Here is a 13,600-nt window from a genome sequence, read left to right on the forward strand (position 1 = left end):
ATTGGGGAGACTGGGAGGGGGGAGGTTTTTCGAAATCGTGGTGACCTTTGTGTCTGTTTTGTGGAGGATTTTATTCATGAACTGGAAGAGATTCAAACTGGGTACGGAAGCTGGGCCTTCCAGGCAAACGGGGCATGGATACTAGGGGAGGTAATCATTGGCTCTGTGATCAAAATAGCTGGATTTCTGGATGCGTGTGTATGGTTACTTAACTGCAACTTGATTTCTTTTTAACCTTGGGTACATAGGCGTTGCCCTGACGCTCATGGAAGAATCGTTCAAAACACTTTGGTCCTCTTTTGGTAGTTGGCTTAACGTTAGGCGTAACCGAGGTTGGAACTTCGGACTGGTCAACTCCGTGGACCAGTCCCTGATACAACTACACATCACCTCCAAATATCTCATCAACCCTATTTCTAGATCGAGAATGGACTCCAACGCCCCTCCACCATGCCCTTTCTGCAAAATTGCAGAAACATATCCTCCAACCGGGTTCAACGACCCGTCCTCACACCCAACACCAACAACAGATGAAATAACATCCCACATGATCCTCTCAACGGAACATATCATGGCCTTTCTCGACATAATGCCCCTCACTCGTGGCCATGTCCTAGTCGCGCCGAGACATCATCATCAGATGTTGAGTGACATGGGCGTTTTGGTTGGACAGGAGGTATGCAACTCTCCCACTCCACAGTCCACAGTTGACTATTTTCCGGATTGTAACTAACCCGCTAAGATGGGCAAATGGCTTCCGATCCTGTCCAGAGTCGTTACAAAGACTGTCTTTGGGGAGGACCCTGACAGGCATTGGAATGTGGTGCAGAACAATGGTATGTGCTTGTATTTTCCCCGCTTGGTGCATTGGATCTTCTGCTTTACGATACCCGTACAAGAAAAGGGGGGTCTCGTTCCTCCCATTCTTGGGGGGTGTCATTCTTGCCTATGTCTATGGAGACGAAGCTGGACATCCATTCTACGCGTTGCATCTGTCCAGTCATGTCAAAAGAGGAAATCAATTGGCTAATCCGTCTACAGGCGAAAGAGCAGCACAAGTCGTGCCCCATGTCCACTTTCATATTATTCCCCGCCCGGCAACAGGGGCCAATCAAAGATCTAGCTTTGCCATGTTTGGTCGGGGCCAGAGAGAGGAATTGGATGATGATGAGGGCGAGGCTCTTGCCCGTGAACTGAGACTCGAGCTTGTCGAGGAGGTGAAGCGAATCCAGAGGGATGAGGGTGTGGATCTAACGCAGGGGTTGGTTCTGGATGCGAGCACTAGAGGGAAACTGTGAATAATTCGGTTTGCTTTTGCTTCATGCAAGGAAGTGCAATGTGGCACATCTAATCTATCTGTCTCTTCGACTGCTTCGTGTCCGTCCCGTTTGGTCGGGTTCTCTTTTTGGTATATAGGTCTTCTATTGTATGGCTTTTCTAGCCTGCCGGTACAGCTCTCCTTTTCATGGGCGAATCATGAGTCTTTTTGCGTCGTTTCATTTTCTTGCTCGGCTTTGAGGGCCTGTCCTCTGTTCATAAACTATAGTTCAAGGAGTTAGATCATCAATCATTGGCTCTTCGTCTTCAATGCAGCACATACCGTTCGTCGGAACAGATTGAGATCATCCGCCCTATGTCCTTGGTCATCAGTCTTGCTACGGCCCAAGGTAATATCGGACTTTTCTCCCTCAGGTAGACGACGATAAGTGATAAGTCGACGAGCCCCTTTAGTGCATATAATTAGCAAATTTCCTACCGAGAAACTGTGGGCTTCATCCATTTAAGCACTTACAGTTATTGAATGATTGAACAGAGACACTGACGACCTCCAGGTCCTCATGCATAGGAACAGGGAACTCAACAGCCTCGTCATTGGTGGTTGGCATCCACATTGCAAGACGGCCGTCTGTCACCAGGCTTCGAACTGCAAAGTTAAGGATGTCTTTCTGCAAAGCCTCAAATCCGTAAGGCTTTTTGGGAGGGACAAATCCAGGTCGACTGCGCGAAAGAGTCAGTCCCACATGTTTATCCTGTCAAGAACTCAGAAGCGTTGGAAGAAAAAGATTAATACATACAGATGAGCAGGAACACCATCAATGATCACATTCACTCCGGGTTTTCCGTGGCGATTTCCCAAAACTCGAAGACCCTCTCGGATACCATAGGGCGGGTCACACACAATGCCATCGAGGAACTGAGGACGCCGCAGTGGAGTGTTTGTCAAATCCGAAGTGAAACAATCCACAAATTTGCTGGGCATCTCGTATTGCTTGTAGTTCTCATACACGCCCAGCTTCCCAGCCTCTTTGCCGCGGAAACTGCGGCCGTCGATATCAGCCCCCAGACTCAAAGCCCCAAAATGTGAAGCGCAGACGATAAAGCTTCCAGTCCCGACAAATGGGTCAAAGAACAGTTTTCCAGGAGCGGCAAGAGCCATGTTGGCCGTTACCAGACTCAGTTCCGCGTCCATGGAGGTCGTGCTGATGTAGTCGCGTTTCTTGAGATCGTACTTGAGGATAGTATCGCGCCCACTGTCGCAGAGTTTGCGTGCAAGGAAAATATTCCGTGGCAGTTCAACCGGTTCAACTTTCAATACAAACTGCTCAACGTCGTCAATGTACTCCTCCATCACAAAGAATTGCTGATCAGCGTTCTTTAGATTGACCGGGCCCTTGAACCCGATGTATGTGAATGAAGTCAAAATTTCTCTCTTTGAAGTGAAGCTTGAGCTGCGTTTCCCTCCGAAGTACTCGAGTTTGAATGCGAATTCAGAGTGCTCGAAGTCTTTCCAACGGTGCTGGCTCCGTTGCTTGACGTCTGCATGTAATTCTTCGTAGTTGGTACCTTGGCCCCAGAGCTCGAAGACATCTTTGATCAGAATGCTGCGCTTGGCAATGGCGCGCATTGCTTCTTCATTTGGCAGTCTCACGACGCAGTATGGTGACTAGTGGTCATGTCAGTCAAATCCTTTGGGATGTGGCGCAAAAGCGCAGTGGGCAGGATAGGTCATTATATTGCCGTGGAGATTGAAGACAATATACATGTCACCATGTTTGGTATTTTACCAGAATGAACATACAAATTCATAGTAACTGAGAATCTCGATGTCGACGCCTGCAAGTGTGGCACAGGCATGTATTTCTGGCCGTCGGAAGGTCTCATGCATCTGAGCAAACCGGACCAGGTAGTCCATGGTGGGCATTTCGAAGATCTGTCTGATTCCTAGATATTCTTCGACCTGGGGTGGTGGTTCATGCAATTGGTGACGGTGGCGGGGGTGTTGCGGGTTGAGATTTTTTTTGGTCGGGCTCCAAAATATACTCCGGGAGCCCCCAAGCCCTGTTCCACTGCATATATCTCCACGTTTCGAAACACAGCAATGGACTTTCGAATGTTTATTGGTATATCTAGAGAGCCTGCAAGGAAATTCAATTGAAAGAAAGTATATTTCGCGTTAAGTAAGATCTGAGAAACAAGATTTGTACAAAACAACCGAGCTAGAGTCGATAGAGAACAGGATCTATTCAAACTCGGACAGGTAAAACCAAATCTGCTGAGACTTCAACTCGTCCAGCTAAAACATGAGCCCGAAATACGCCATCCGTCAAGAAAGAAGCAAGACATGCCCGAAACTCCGCTACTATGCACCAGTGACCTTAAAAACATGTCGTGATTCATATCCTTCCACCGTGGTGATATCAACTTTCTCATCGTCGGGGATCATATGATGCTTCAAATCCCAGCCAGCACGACGAGAGAGTTCTGATACTACCACATCACAATCGCCCAAGAGATCAATATCGAAGTCAGTGTGTGACACCGGCTACATTGAGGTCAGCGTGGGACAGTTATAAAATCGGAGGAGTAACTCACAGTCCGCGATATATAGATCTGGGGAACATTGCGTGGCAGAATCCCGGGCACTTCTGCCACAGGAGCAACCTTTAGTGAGGTTCCAATCACAATGACTAAATCCGCCTTTTCCCGATCTTGATTAACCAGCCGTTCGCCAAATTCATCGGGGAGATCCTCGCCAAAGAAGGTGATATCCGGCTTCATCAAGAGTTAGTATGATGGGAAGAGCCTCGATGAACCACAACTCACCTTCATCACTCCTGGAGTAGGGATTTCATAGTCGTCCTCGGAACTGTCATCTGAAAGCTTGCGGTCTTTCTGCTGGCCATTGGAACTACGCTTGCGCTTCAATCCCTGTGATTTCAGCGACTCTTCTGCAATTCTCTTCTGACAGGCGGTGCACTCTGGAACGTTTCCTGCCTTGATTTCACCAAAGATCTGATCGCCAGTGACTTTGAAATTGCACTTCACGCAGGTTGCAGTCGCAAAGGATCCATGGCACTGTACTATCTTCTCCGAAAGGACCCCCGCATTCGCTTCAATGTTGTCGATGTTCTGGGTATAGTTGGTCAACAATTTTCCCTTGTCTTGGAGAAGCCGAATGAAGCCATGAGTAGGTGACCATTTCTTCTCGGTAGGAAGGATGTCCTTCGCAATGGAAAAGAAGATCTTAGGGTCTTCCCGGAAAACAGAAATATCAAAGACCTCCTGGGGATCACTCAAGCCCAGATGTTCCAGTTTTGAATAGAGACCGGTATCTTTAGAACGGAAATCGGGAATGCCCAGACTCGTCGAGATCTGAATAATTATCAAGTCAGTATTTGTATGCGAGAAATATGAATTATGCGCTTCATTGTGGACACCTACACCTGCGCCTGTTAGAACGATGATATTCCGAGATTCGCGAAGCAACCGAACGGCATCGTCAATAGTGTTGTACTGGGCCAGCTTGGGGCGCCGAGAGAACTCGCGCGAGATCGCGATCGCCAAAAGAGAATGATACGCCTCATCTGGGGCGCCCTCCAGGAATGCTGGAGGAACAATTCCAAACGCCGTGCATAGCTTCTTGGCCGTGACGGTTTCGCGAACGATGGTCTCTTCCACGAAAGCCGCCTTGCCGATCGCATGCAAGCGCTTTCTATATGCAAGCGCTTCTTCTAAGGTACAGGCATCTGGAACTGCGACCGAACCTGTTAGCCCCGTGTCTCTCATTCTAGTCTGAGCGGGGATGTCCGGGGTAAGAGGGGGTGGGTATAGTTACATACCGAGCCCGTCGCGGATCTGATCATCGCGCAGGATTTGAATGGCGTCCTCAGTATCTGACAGGGCATCCCAGTCCTCGGAGTCGTCGCTGTCCGTTTCGTAGGTGGACGGGATGTCTTCCAGCGCGCGCTCCTCCGCGCTCATGGCCAACTGGTCCATGTCCACGGCCTCCACTTCGACCACGGGAGTTTTCAACGAGTCATCTCCGCTTGGGGCTGGTACCAAATCCATCTTTTGGAGTTTGAGATGCCAGCCTCGGAGTCAGCTCTTTAGATCCTGCGCTGGCAAAAATTCGGGCATCTGCACTGCCGGAGACAACTTAATCCGGGCCGATGAATGGTGGCGATATCAAGATCTGATTTGGAGACAAAGAAAAAGAATGAAACTACGGTTGGGCTGGCATCAAGAAACATGTACATCATTTCATGTCGTGACTTTTGGTATCTAAGAATCCGCCATCTCGTCGTCGGAGTCGATTTCGATCTCCTCATCCGAGTCCTCGCCTTCTCCCTCGCCTTCGGCTTCACTGTCATCGTCGTCCTCTCCAATTTCCTTATTCATCTCCTGTACAAGTTCCAAGGCATGATCGCGGAGTCGGTCGTCCTCATACTGCAGTAAATCGTAGAGCTTCAAGGCTTGCTTGAGCCACTCGCGGCTTGCAGCGAGCGACACATGGCGTGGGGACTCGGCCAATTCCTCGGGAGTCGCATCCTTCGGAGCCTGTTGCTTTTCTGCCAACAGGAAGAGACACCAGCCTCCAAGGTAGTATGCCTCTATACTCTGGTCGTCCTCCAGAATGAGACGCTCGAGGACTTCCAGCGCCTCAAACTCCATAGTAACCTCCATCAGGAGTCGTGCCAGACTGATGCGCAATGCGAAGTCAGGGATCTTGGGATCCTCTGGAGCCAGATCCTTCCATAATGCCATACTGCGAGTGAGCGCAGCTTGCGCATCTTCAGTTCGAAGCTGGGATATCCGGATAGAGGCAAGAGTCTGTAGAACCTCTGGTGCTTCGGGTGTGACCAGAAGAGCTTCTGTGATGAGTGCTTCGCAACGGGCTTCGGCGTCCTCCTCCCAACTAAACCAAAGATTAGCGTTGCCCTCAAAGTGGGTCGTGTAGCGGAAGAACTTACGAAAGATCGGTCATGTAGGTCTCGGCGACAGCACAGAGAGCGTTGGACATCTTGGCCTTCTTCTGTTCAAGTTCCGCAATATCTGCGGCTGAGGTCTTACCCTCGAGACCCTGAATAGCCTGTCTGAGGGACGAAACACCCATCTCGAACCACAAGACACTGTCCTTACCACCCTGCTCACTCAATTGCGCGAGCCAAAGGAACTTCTCGGCACCACCTCCTTCGGATTCCGGTATGGAACCATTTTGATCCAACTGAACAGCTTGCAAGAAGCAGGTTCTAGCGGTGTCGATATCGCCAAGTTCGACGTTAATTTCTCCAAGCAAGTTGATGGCGGGGAGCTGTGCGGGTGTGTTTTCAGGGCTCAATTCGAGAGCCTGCTGTGCGGTTATGAGCGCCTCATCCGCCCGACCGGTTTGCAAGAGGATCGTGGCTTGGTCGAGGAGCGGCGAGGGATCTTGGGCCATTTTGCCTTTGGAAATCGAGCCACCAGGGCCGAGGACGGACTTTTCGCGGGGCTTGGAGGACTTCTTCTTTTGCGGTCTGGGTTTTCCCATGGCAGGTTTATAGCGTAATGGGGAAGGAATGTGTTATATCGTCGAGTTAAAGATTCGGTAATGTAAGTTGCAAGTTGCACGTATTTCGAGGTAAAAAAAGTTGAAGCTCTGAGCCAAAATTTTGGGTGTTTGACGGGTTTGCATGTGGGACTGCAATATTGGCACGCTTCGATTGTATCCGATCTTTCTTGAGACTGCGGTGCTATTTCAATCTCTCAAACTCTTCGTCCAAAAAAGCTATTGAGTCTGTCGCTTGATAGGATTTCCCCTCTCTTCTGACTTCTTCCCAAAATCCGCACTAGCCCACACCGTTACCCCTCCACTCCGCGGGCAGATCAGAAGCAATGGGTCGCGAAGACCAGATCGAAGAGCGCGAGGTGCTCGACTCAATTTTCCCCGATGAAATCACAGGTTCGCAACCGGCACAGACTGTTGAGGGCATACCGCAACGTTTTTCTCTCGTTGTCTCCAGACACTGACATCTGTTACCTAGACATAACCGAAACCTCATACCGAGTATCCATATCTCTCGATGTCCCCGAATATGATGGCGATGAATCAGAAATGCCAGTAATACTCCTGGAAATCTCATATCCGGAAGCATACCCCGATGTTGCACCAGACCTTAACATCACTTCTCCACACGATGCCCCAAAGCATCCCCGACTAGACATTCAGGAAGACCGGGATGAACTACTGCAGAGCCTCGAACCCACCATTGAAGAGAACATGGGAATGGCAATGGTTTTCACACTTGTTAGTGCGCTCAAAGAAAACGCCGAGATTCTTATTACCGAACGTGCAAACGCTGCTCAAGTCGAGAAGGATAAGGCCGCTGCCAAGAAAGAAGAAGAGGAGAACCGCAAGTTCCACGGCACCCCTGTCACCGTTGAGTCGTTCTTGGAGTGGAGTACCAATTTTAAGAAGGAGATTGAGGACGAAGAGGCACGGTTACGCGAGGAGAAGGAGGCAGAAGACAAGAAGAAAAAGACTACAGCGAAAGAAGAGAAAAAGCTCACAGGACGACAGCTTTGGGAGAAGGGTCTTGTTGGCAAGGGTGATTATGATGAGGATGAGGAGGATGCTCTGCCAGCCGTTGATAAGCTGAAGGTGGCTGCATGAATTGATCCGTAGAGATGTTTATGACCTCCCCTTGCTTTCATGAAAATATTCAACCCTTGGCATTATTGTGACATATATTGACTGGGCTGTAGAGCCTGCATGATGGGTATGAGAAGAAATATACAAATGTAGTCCGAGTGGACGTATGATACATGATGTCAAGTTCTCGAACGCGAGAAGATGAATCGCCCAAGACAGCGCCATGATAGCGGCTCAAGATTCGTGAGTAAGGAAATGGGCAGACAGTCTGGGATAAAATGACTGGTGGTCTGTCCTGATCAAGAGATGGCATCCGTCCAAGGTTGCATGACGGTGTTCATGCGGTTGGAGGGTTTGATCGACAGCTGGCATGGTAGGATGGTTCAGCGTTGTGATCGCAGGGAGAAGAATATTTGGCCCGAGGCAATTAGCGCCAAGATTTAGGGAATGACCCTGTTTCTGTATCACAGGGGCCTTGACCCAAGAAGCCCCAAAGGAGCCGGGACCAGGTAGTGACAAATCGCAATGCACACCGGCATGGAAAATCCATATCACCGCCCTGGCTCCGTTTGGTATGTTTCCTCTTGCGTCGAGGTTGCTTGGTCCAGTTCCTGGCTTGCTTCATCCTGCCTTTGCCTTGCTTCTTCATCCGCCAAAGCTCTTTCGGCCAGTACAACGCGCCACATACTCTCCGCATTCTCTTTGTTTTTCATATCCCAGCGTGTGACCTTGTCACAAACATCGTCTAGAGACTCTTGCACAGGCTGAACCCATGTGGATCGCTCGCTGGCCTGGGTCATACGATCCCATTCATCCTCGTCTCTGGCGAATAGTACATCAAGTTGTAGCCTCTCCCGACGCATAATCCAGACCCAACGGTTATGCATTTTTTTCCGGAGTGTGCCACTCAGGTTTCTGGGTTGTGGCTTCTTGAAGCGTAGAAGGGGGATTCCGCGCGCATTGACGAGGACTGGGACCTTTCGTATCTTGTCTCCGAGGGACCCTAGTGGCCGAGGCCGCGATAGCACCGGTGTAGCATTTGGATGCCGTCTGGCAGTATCTTGCTGGAAGCGCATTGACTCTGCCTTTCGAGCATTGTTGGCCGACAAAGGTTTGACAGGCTTTGGGGGCCTGGATTTTCGTTGCATTGCTGCATGTTTTTCTTTATGGGACTTGTGTTGGGCGAGCAAGGTCATAATCTGATGCGTATCGCGGCGATTGCCCTCAGAGGCAGATGAGAAGAGATCTAGAGCCTGGATGCGATGTAATCGTTAACAAAGGCTCCGAGACGAACAGTCTTCGATGTACGTACCTCATAGCCTGCCTTTAGAGCATTAGTTGTCTGAGATGGGCTCTGCAATTTCTGAAAGCGCCGAAAATTCTTCTTCACAAGAGACCTGCTTTCACCCTGCCATGATGTTGTATTGGTTGCGGGACATTGCCGGAGAAGCGCTCGATAGAGGGCGAAACCTACCGGAGGGCAGGTCGTCAGTCAAGGTGTAGCATAGGACAGAAATTAAAGCTTACAGGCAAAGCGATGAGCACTAAAATGACTTGGAACTAACGCCTTCGGCATGCCAGCGTGTTTGCACAGGTGATCGAGTATCGAAGTTCCAAGTGACATGTGACCGCCCTCCCAAACAGGAAGATCAGCAATTGAGATCACGTGACACCAAGGCCTATATATACCCGCCGCTCCCGCCGCTCTTCCTCTTCTTTTCTTTCTTCTTTAGCTCTCTTTGCCTATTGGCTTAGATCAAGTGTAGTATCTGTTCTTTTCAGTTTAATCTCTGAAAGTTTCCTCTTGGAAACACTTTGATTATTCTCATTTTTGGATCCCGCAACTTGACCTCTGTGCTTGCGCATGTCTCGTTGCACTGTGTCATCGGGCTTACACTACCCTCGATCGACGCGAACCTTTTTCATCAACTGATCGGCTTGACCGGTCGCTTGGAGAAGAAGCTTTTCGTATTCCTGTATTCGTAGTATTATGGATTGCTGTTACTGTGCACGCTCGATGCGTAGTTTGTGCGTTCCCCTCTTGGGTGTCGTTTGTTTACATGTTCCCAAGTGATGCTATTCCCATGTTGATCTCTTCCACCTGGCTGTCGCCTCCCTGAAAACAGTCTCACCTGTTGCTCGTCTAGGTTTGAAGCTTCTTTCCACACGTCCTAACCGTCAATCAAAATCCGCTACATGCTTTCTTTCTAGGATCTTGTGATGAAGCTAGCGCCAAGGCATAGGATTACAGTAGTCCTGCAGCCAGCGTAACAGTGGTAAACAACTTGACAATATGTTTGATTGGCGCCATAGGGGTCACCATCCTCTAGCTTCTAACAACTGGCATCGCTGCCCCTGCTTCCAAGATGCTGTCTTGAGGCTATGGCCGAGATGAGGTTGTAATTTTCTAGTTCTTTCTCACTTATCTAATATTCCGAGTCTATTCACGCTCAATCGTTGATATACAGATAGCCCCCTCTGATCTGGACCGCAGGGAATTCCTGGCCAACTGGCCAGCTCGAATACGCAGTCTCTCATCGCCACCCATTTGCAAGCTTCTGGCGATAATCCGTGATCATTTCAGGCGTAATAGCACTTCCTCCGCAAACAACAATCACAACTCGACTATCCGGCATTAGGTCTGGCATGACCTCCTTGAGCCTATCTAGCCCAACTTGAACACTGATTCCGCAAGCCAGCTCGACCTCCAACCGCAGTTCATCACACAAACGCACAACCCCCTTTGCAGCATCAGCGTCGGTACCCACCACACTGATAACCTCAACACCGGGGGAGGCGACTGTGCGTTCTTCAACGTCTGAGGTGCCACACAAAGTGCTCCTAGGGTGATTGCCTGCGAGGTTATCGCAGGTAGTGTGTACAACGAACCCTGGCGCAGCGAATGCGCCAGCGCATCTGCCCCAGCTGTTTCAACTGCAATAACTCGTACCGCTTTCGATGGTTGATAGGCTGGTAAATGCCTCCCAAGGCCATTGATAATTCCGTTCAGAAGACCACCGCCACCAACACTGCAGACAATCGCATCTGCCGGGAACGAATAAGCGGTATCGGGTTTGCTGCAGTGTCTCGAAGGTAACTGCTTTACCATTTCATCAACCATGGTCCCTGCACCTTGCCAGATGTCAGGGTGATTGAATGGTGGAATATAAACATTTCTGGTCAAAGCATCCGACTTGCTGTCTTCATTTTCGATGAAGGTTTCCCGCAGGTAGGCGTCAGCTTCGAACCAACTAGCGCCATGTCGAATGACATCCGAAGCCCCTTCAGCCCGTATTTTTTTAATCATCATGGGACTTGCGCTGAGGGGGACAACAACGGTACAGGCACAGCCAAGATCCCGAGCGGCGACGACTGCTGCGAGTCCTGCATTACCTGCTGAGGAGCTGAAGAAATGCAGGGCTTTTCCATGGTTCAATGGATCAGCAAGAGATGTGAGGACCAAGTTTCCAATGCCCCTAAACCAGTTTTGGCCTATATGTCAGACGTTTTCCCGACATGCAGTAGCATGTAGTGCCAAACTCACCGTGATTTGAACGAGCCGGACGGTTGAAGGGACTCAATTTTGAGGAAAATGCGACTATAATCACCCTTCAGCTTCTGGGACTTTCATGAGGGGAAAAAGCGTCTTACCATCCGGCCGCCTTTGAAAGAGTTGTCGACTCGATTAAAGGCGTTTCAATCCAAGGTTTGTGCAATTCGTGTTTTGCGTCGAAATGGCCCATTTTCACGATCTGATATAAAATTCGAGGTCTTGAAATAGAAAATGGCGAATATGAGAGGAAAACAAGACTGTCAAGGAGAACGAGTAGTTTATATAGGGTGAAATTAGGCCAACTCCTAGGAATCCATGTCGTTCGGTGTCATCCCGACGCCCTTCATTTGACACTTTAGGACAAATATCACGTGCCCACAGAAGATAAGTTGTAGTTTCTCCTGTCGACATGATTGAAACGAGATGTCCGAGGCGCAACTCTCGATTACGTCCACGATCGTTGGCGCGGAGATCACATCTACCTCAGTAAGCAGGCCAACAAACTCGCCAGGCTATCCAGGCGCAGCCCCGGTAAGCCCACCGCAGTCTATTTTCCGCCAAAAATCTTACCCTTAGCGACATTATATGCATCAAAGGCATCATTTCATCCATTGTATCCTTATATTGATTAGACGAAATCTTGAAGTAATTCGCACTAGTAAAATTACTATCAGAATCAACACACCACATGCTCAAATACTAGATTCGGTACATGAGGCCCCAGCAAGTGAATAGACCAGACCATCAAAGGAGGCGAAGTACATTAGCTTGCGGTCTTCAATAAATTGTACCGGCTACGATTGAGGGCCTCTTGATGGCGGAGGGCACCACACGGAGATGTGTCTCGATCAATCCTCCGTTTTTAGAGAGTTGCCAATTAATGAAAAGGAGATCATTTGTTATTCATCACTTAAAAAGCGCCTGTCACAATGCTTGGGCCCAAAAAAAAAAAAAAACGTCCGTAAACACTGAATCGTAAAATAAGATCGAGAGCTGGTTTCCAGAGAAACCCGATGCATTCATGCGGTGACTGTACACGCTCCAATAGGATCATGGAAGGATAGAAAAAGCTAGTAAAATTCAACGAGGCCGATCCTGATACTCGTAAATATGCCTGCACCATCTGAGAGGATGTTCGATCAGAAATTCGAGCCTTCTGCGGGCTGCGGCAACTTCTTGTGTTGAGGCAAGGCCATGTACCTAGACAAAGGTCAACACACCACACCAATCTGCTATGTTCCAACTTGTGCTTACCGTCTCAGTTCAATCAGAACTGTCTCCATGGTGAAGTCGCGCTTCCACTGAGCAAGGGTAGGGAGTCTCGAGGGGTCAACCTGTAGCATAACAACTTAGCAATGGCGTTGTTGTGTCTTGGTGCGCATTATCATACCTTTCCGGAGCTGGGGTCAACACAGGGGATGTTGACGCGAGAGACGAATTGGATGGTAGGTGGGTTATCAGGGTAGTCGGGCCCGCAGTGGATGTTCACACTGTATATGCGGTTCTCGTGGACGCTCTGAGGGTTGATTAGCATTGGGCTAATCGGGTAGAGACAAAGAAAGACTAACGTGAGGCGGGCCGAGGATGGTGCCGTTCCAGTTGCTCATCATCATATCCTCACCATCGGCGAGGCCATAGGAGCAGGCATCTGCGACCAAGGAACATGCGTCAGTACTTCGTGACCGGACATCTTCGGAGATCATGGTTCAATCGCACCTGCACTGAGACCCTTCTCTCCTTTGTCAAGCTCCTCAAGGAGTCTAAAGTTTCGTGGGACTTTGGCAGACATAGTGAGCTCAGAGCAATAAATCCGTGTCTGTGAACTTCGCAGATGAGTTCAAGAGAGATGTTGCAGGAGGGGCATGGCGCGTGGGCGGTGAGATACATATCACGTGCGATAACCGTATCGTAGGCTTGGCGCTGGTTGGAGATGCCACGCCTTGTTGTTCCCATCGTGGGATTGTTTGATATAGGAGAAATCACAGCCATTGCAGCTCAGGTTAATTATATGCTCTGAAACTTAAGCTCCAACTTGTGCTTTTGGCCTGTCGTGCCGATATCAAGCTATCAGCTCACAACCGAAAGTCTCCCTATACTGTTGACGTCGGGACCTCGGGCTTAAGCCAATGCTGGCCATG

General features: G+C 49.4%; 9 protein-coding genes across 9 annotated transcripts; 2 read left to right on the forward strand and 7 right to left on the reverse strand.

Annotated features, from left to right (window-relative positions):
- Nucleotides 1–427: 427 nt before the first annotated feature.
- N7511_005759 (HIT family protein) lies at nt 428–1,298 on the forward strand (the record flags this gene model as incomplete). The annotated part of the gene is made up of 3 exons (XM_057128136.1): nt 428–676; nt 743–836; nt 1,042–1,298. 3 exons carry the CDS (start codon nt 428–430, stop codon nt 1,296–1,298), a joined length of 600 nt encoding a protein of 199 aa, XP_056984653.1.
- A 176-nt stretch (nt 1,299–1,474) lies between these two features.
- On the reverse strand, nt 1,475–3,202 carry N7511_005760 (tRNA (guanine-N2-)-methyltransferase; the record flags this gene model as incomplete). Its single annotated transcript, XM_057128137.1, has 5 exons — nt 1,475–1,540; nt 1,601–1,725; nt 1,793–1,998; nt 2,076–2,944; nt 3,080–3,202. 5 exons carry the CDS (start codon nt 3,200–3,202, stop codon nt 1,475–1,477), a joined length of 1,389 nt encoding a protein of 462 aa, XP_056984654.1.
- A 438-nt stretch (nt 3,203–3,640) lies between these two features.
- N7511_005761 (putative histone deacetylase SIR2) lies at nt 3,641–5,349 on the reverse strand (the record flags this gene model as incomplete). Its single annotated transcript, XM_057128138.1, has 5 exons — nt 3,641–3,823; nt 3,874–4,053; nt 4,105–4,653; nt 4,723–5,045; nt 5,121–5,349. 5 exons carry the CDS (start codon nt 5,347–5,349, stop codon nt 3,641–3,643), a joined length of 1,464 nt encoding a protein of 487 aa, XP_056984655.1.
- Nucleotides 5,350–5,562: 213 nt separating this feature from the next.
- On the reverse strand, nt 5,563–6,808 carry N7511_005762 (ACL4 family protein; the record flags this gene model as incomplete). Its single annotated transcript, XM_057128139.1, has 2 exons — nt 5,563–6,196; nt 6,252–6,808. The coding sequence occupies 2 exons, from the start codon at nt 6,806–6,808 to the stop codon at nt 5,563–5,565; spliced, it is 1,191 nt and encodes a 396-aa protein (XP_056984656.1).
- Nucleotides 6,809–7,152: 344 nt separating this feature from the next.
- Nucleotides 7,153–7,930, forward strand: N7511_005763 (RWD domain-containing protein; the record flags this gene model as incomplete). The annotated part of the gene is made up of 2 exons (XM_057128140.1): nt 7,153–7,219; nt 7,302–7,930. 2 exons carry the CDS (start codon nt 7,153–7,155, stop codon nt 7,928–7,930), a joined length of 696 nt encoding a protein of 231 aa, XP_056984657.1.
- A 530-nt stretch (nt 7,931–8,460) lies between these two features.
- Nucleotides 8,461–9,485, reverse strand: N7511_005764 (LYR motif-containing protein; the record flags this gene model as incomplete). Its single annotated transcript, XM_057128141.1, has 3 exons — nt 8,461–9,162; nt 9,222–9,379; nt 9,437–9,485. The coding sequence occupies 3 exons, from the start codon at nt 9,483–9,485 to the stop codon at nt 8,461–8,463; spliced, it is 909 nt and encodes a 302-aa protein (XP_056984658.1).
- A 167-nt stretch (nt 9,486–9,652) lies between these two features.
- On the reverse strand, nt 9,653–9,883 carry N7511_005765 (uncharacterized protein; the record flags this gene model as incomplete). The annotated part of the gene is made up of 2 exons (XM_057128142.1): nt 9,653–9,805; nt 9,827–9,883. Coding segments are annotated over 2 exons (210 nt in total), but the record flags the coding sequence as incomplete, so codon positions are not given.
- A 560-nt stretch (nt 9,884–10,443) lies between these two features.
- Nucleotides 10,444–11,652, reverse strand: N7511_005766 (putative L-serine dehydratase; the record flags this gene model as incomplete). Its single annotated transcript, XM_057128143.1, is given in 4 exon segments — nt 10,444–10,727; nt 10,742–11,385; nt 11,454–11,507; nt 11,561–11,652. The coding sequence occupies 4 exon segments, from the start codon at nt 11,650–11,652 to the stop codon at nt 10,444–10,446; spliced, it is 1,074 nt and encodes a 357-aa protein (XP_056984660.1).
- A 949-nt stretch (nt 11,653–12,601) lies between these two features.
- Nucleotides 12,602–13,251, reverse strand: N7511_005767 (E2 ubiquitin-conjugating protein MMS2; the record flags this gene model as incomplete). The annotated part of the gene is made up of 5 exons (XM_057128144.1): nt 12,602–12,662; nt 12,717–12,796; nt 12,853–12,978; nt 13,031–13,110; nt 13,179–13,251. 5 exons carry the CDS (start codon nt 13,249–13,251, stop codon nt 12,602–12,604), a joined length of 420 nt encoding a protein of 139 aa, XP_056984661.1.
- Between the last annotated feature and the right edge of the window lie 349 nt (nt 13,252–13,600).

This window comes from Penicillium nucicola (genome assembly GCF_028828085.1).
Source record: "Penicillium nucicola strain IBT 29836 chromosome Unknown utg000005l, whole genome shotgun sequence".
NCBI lineage: Eukaryota > Fungi > Ascomycota > Eurotiomycetes > Eurotiales > Aspergillaceae > Penicillium > Penicillium nucicola.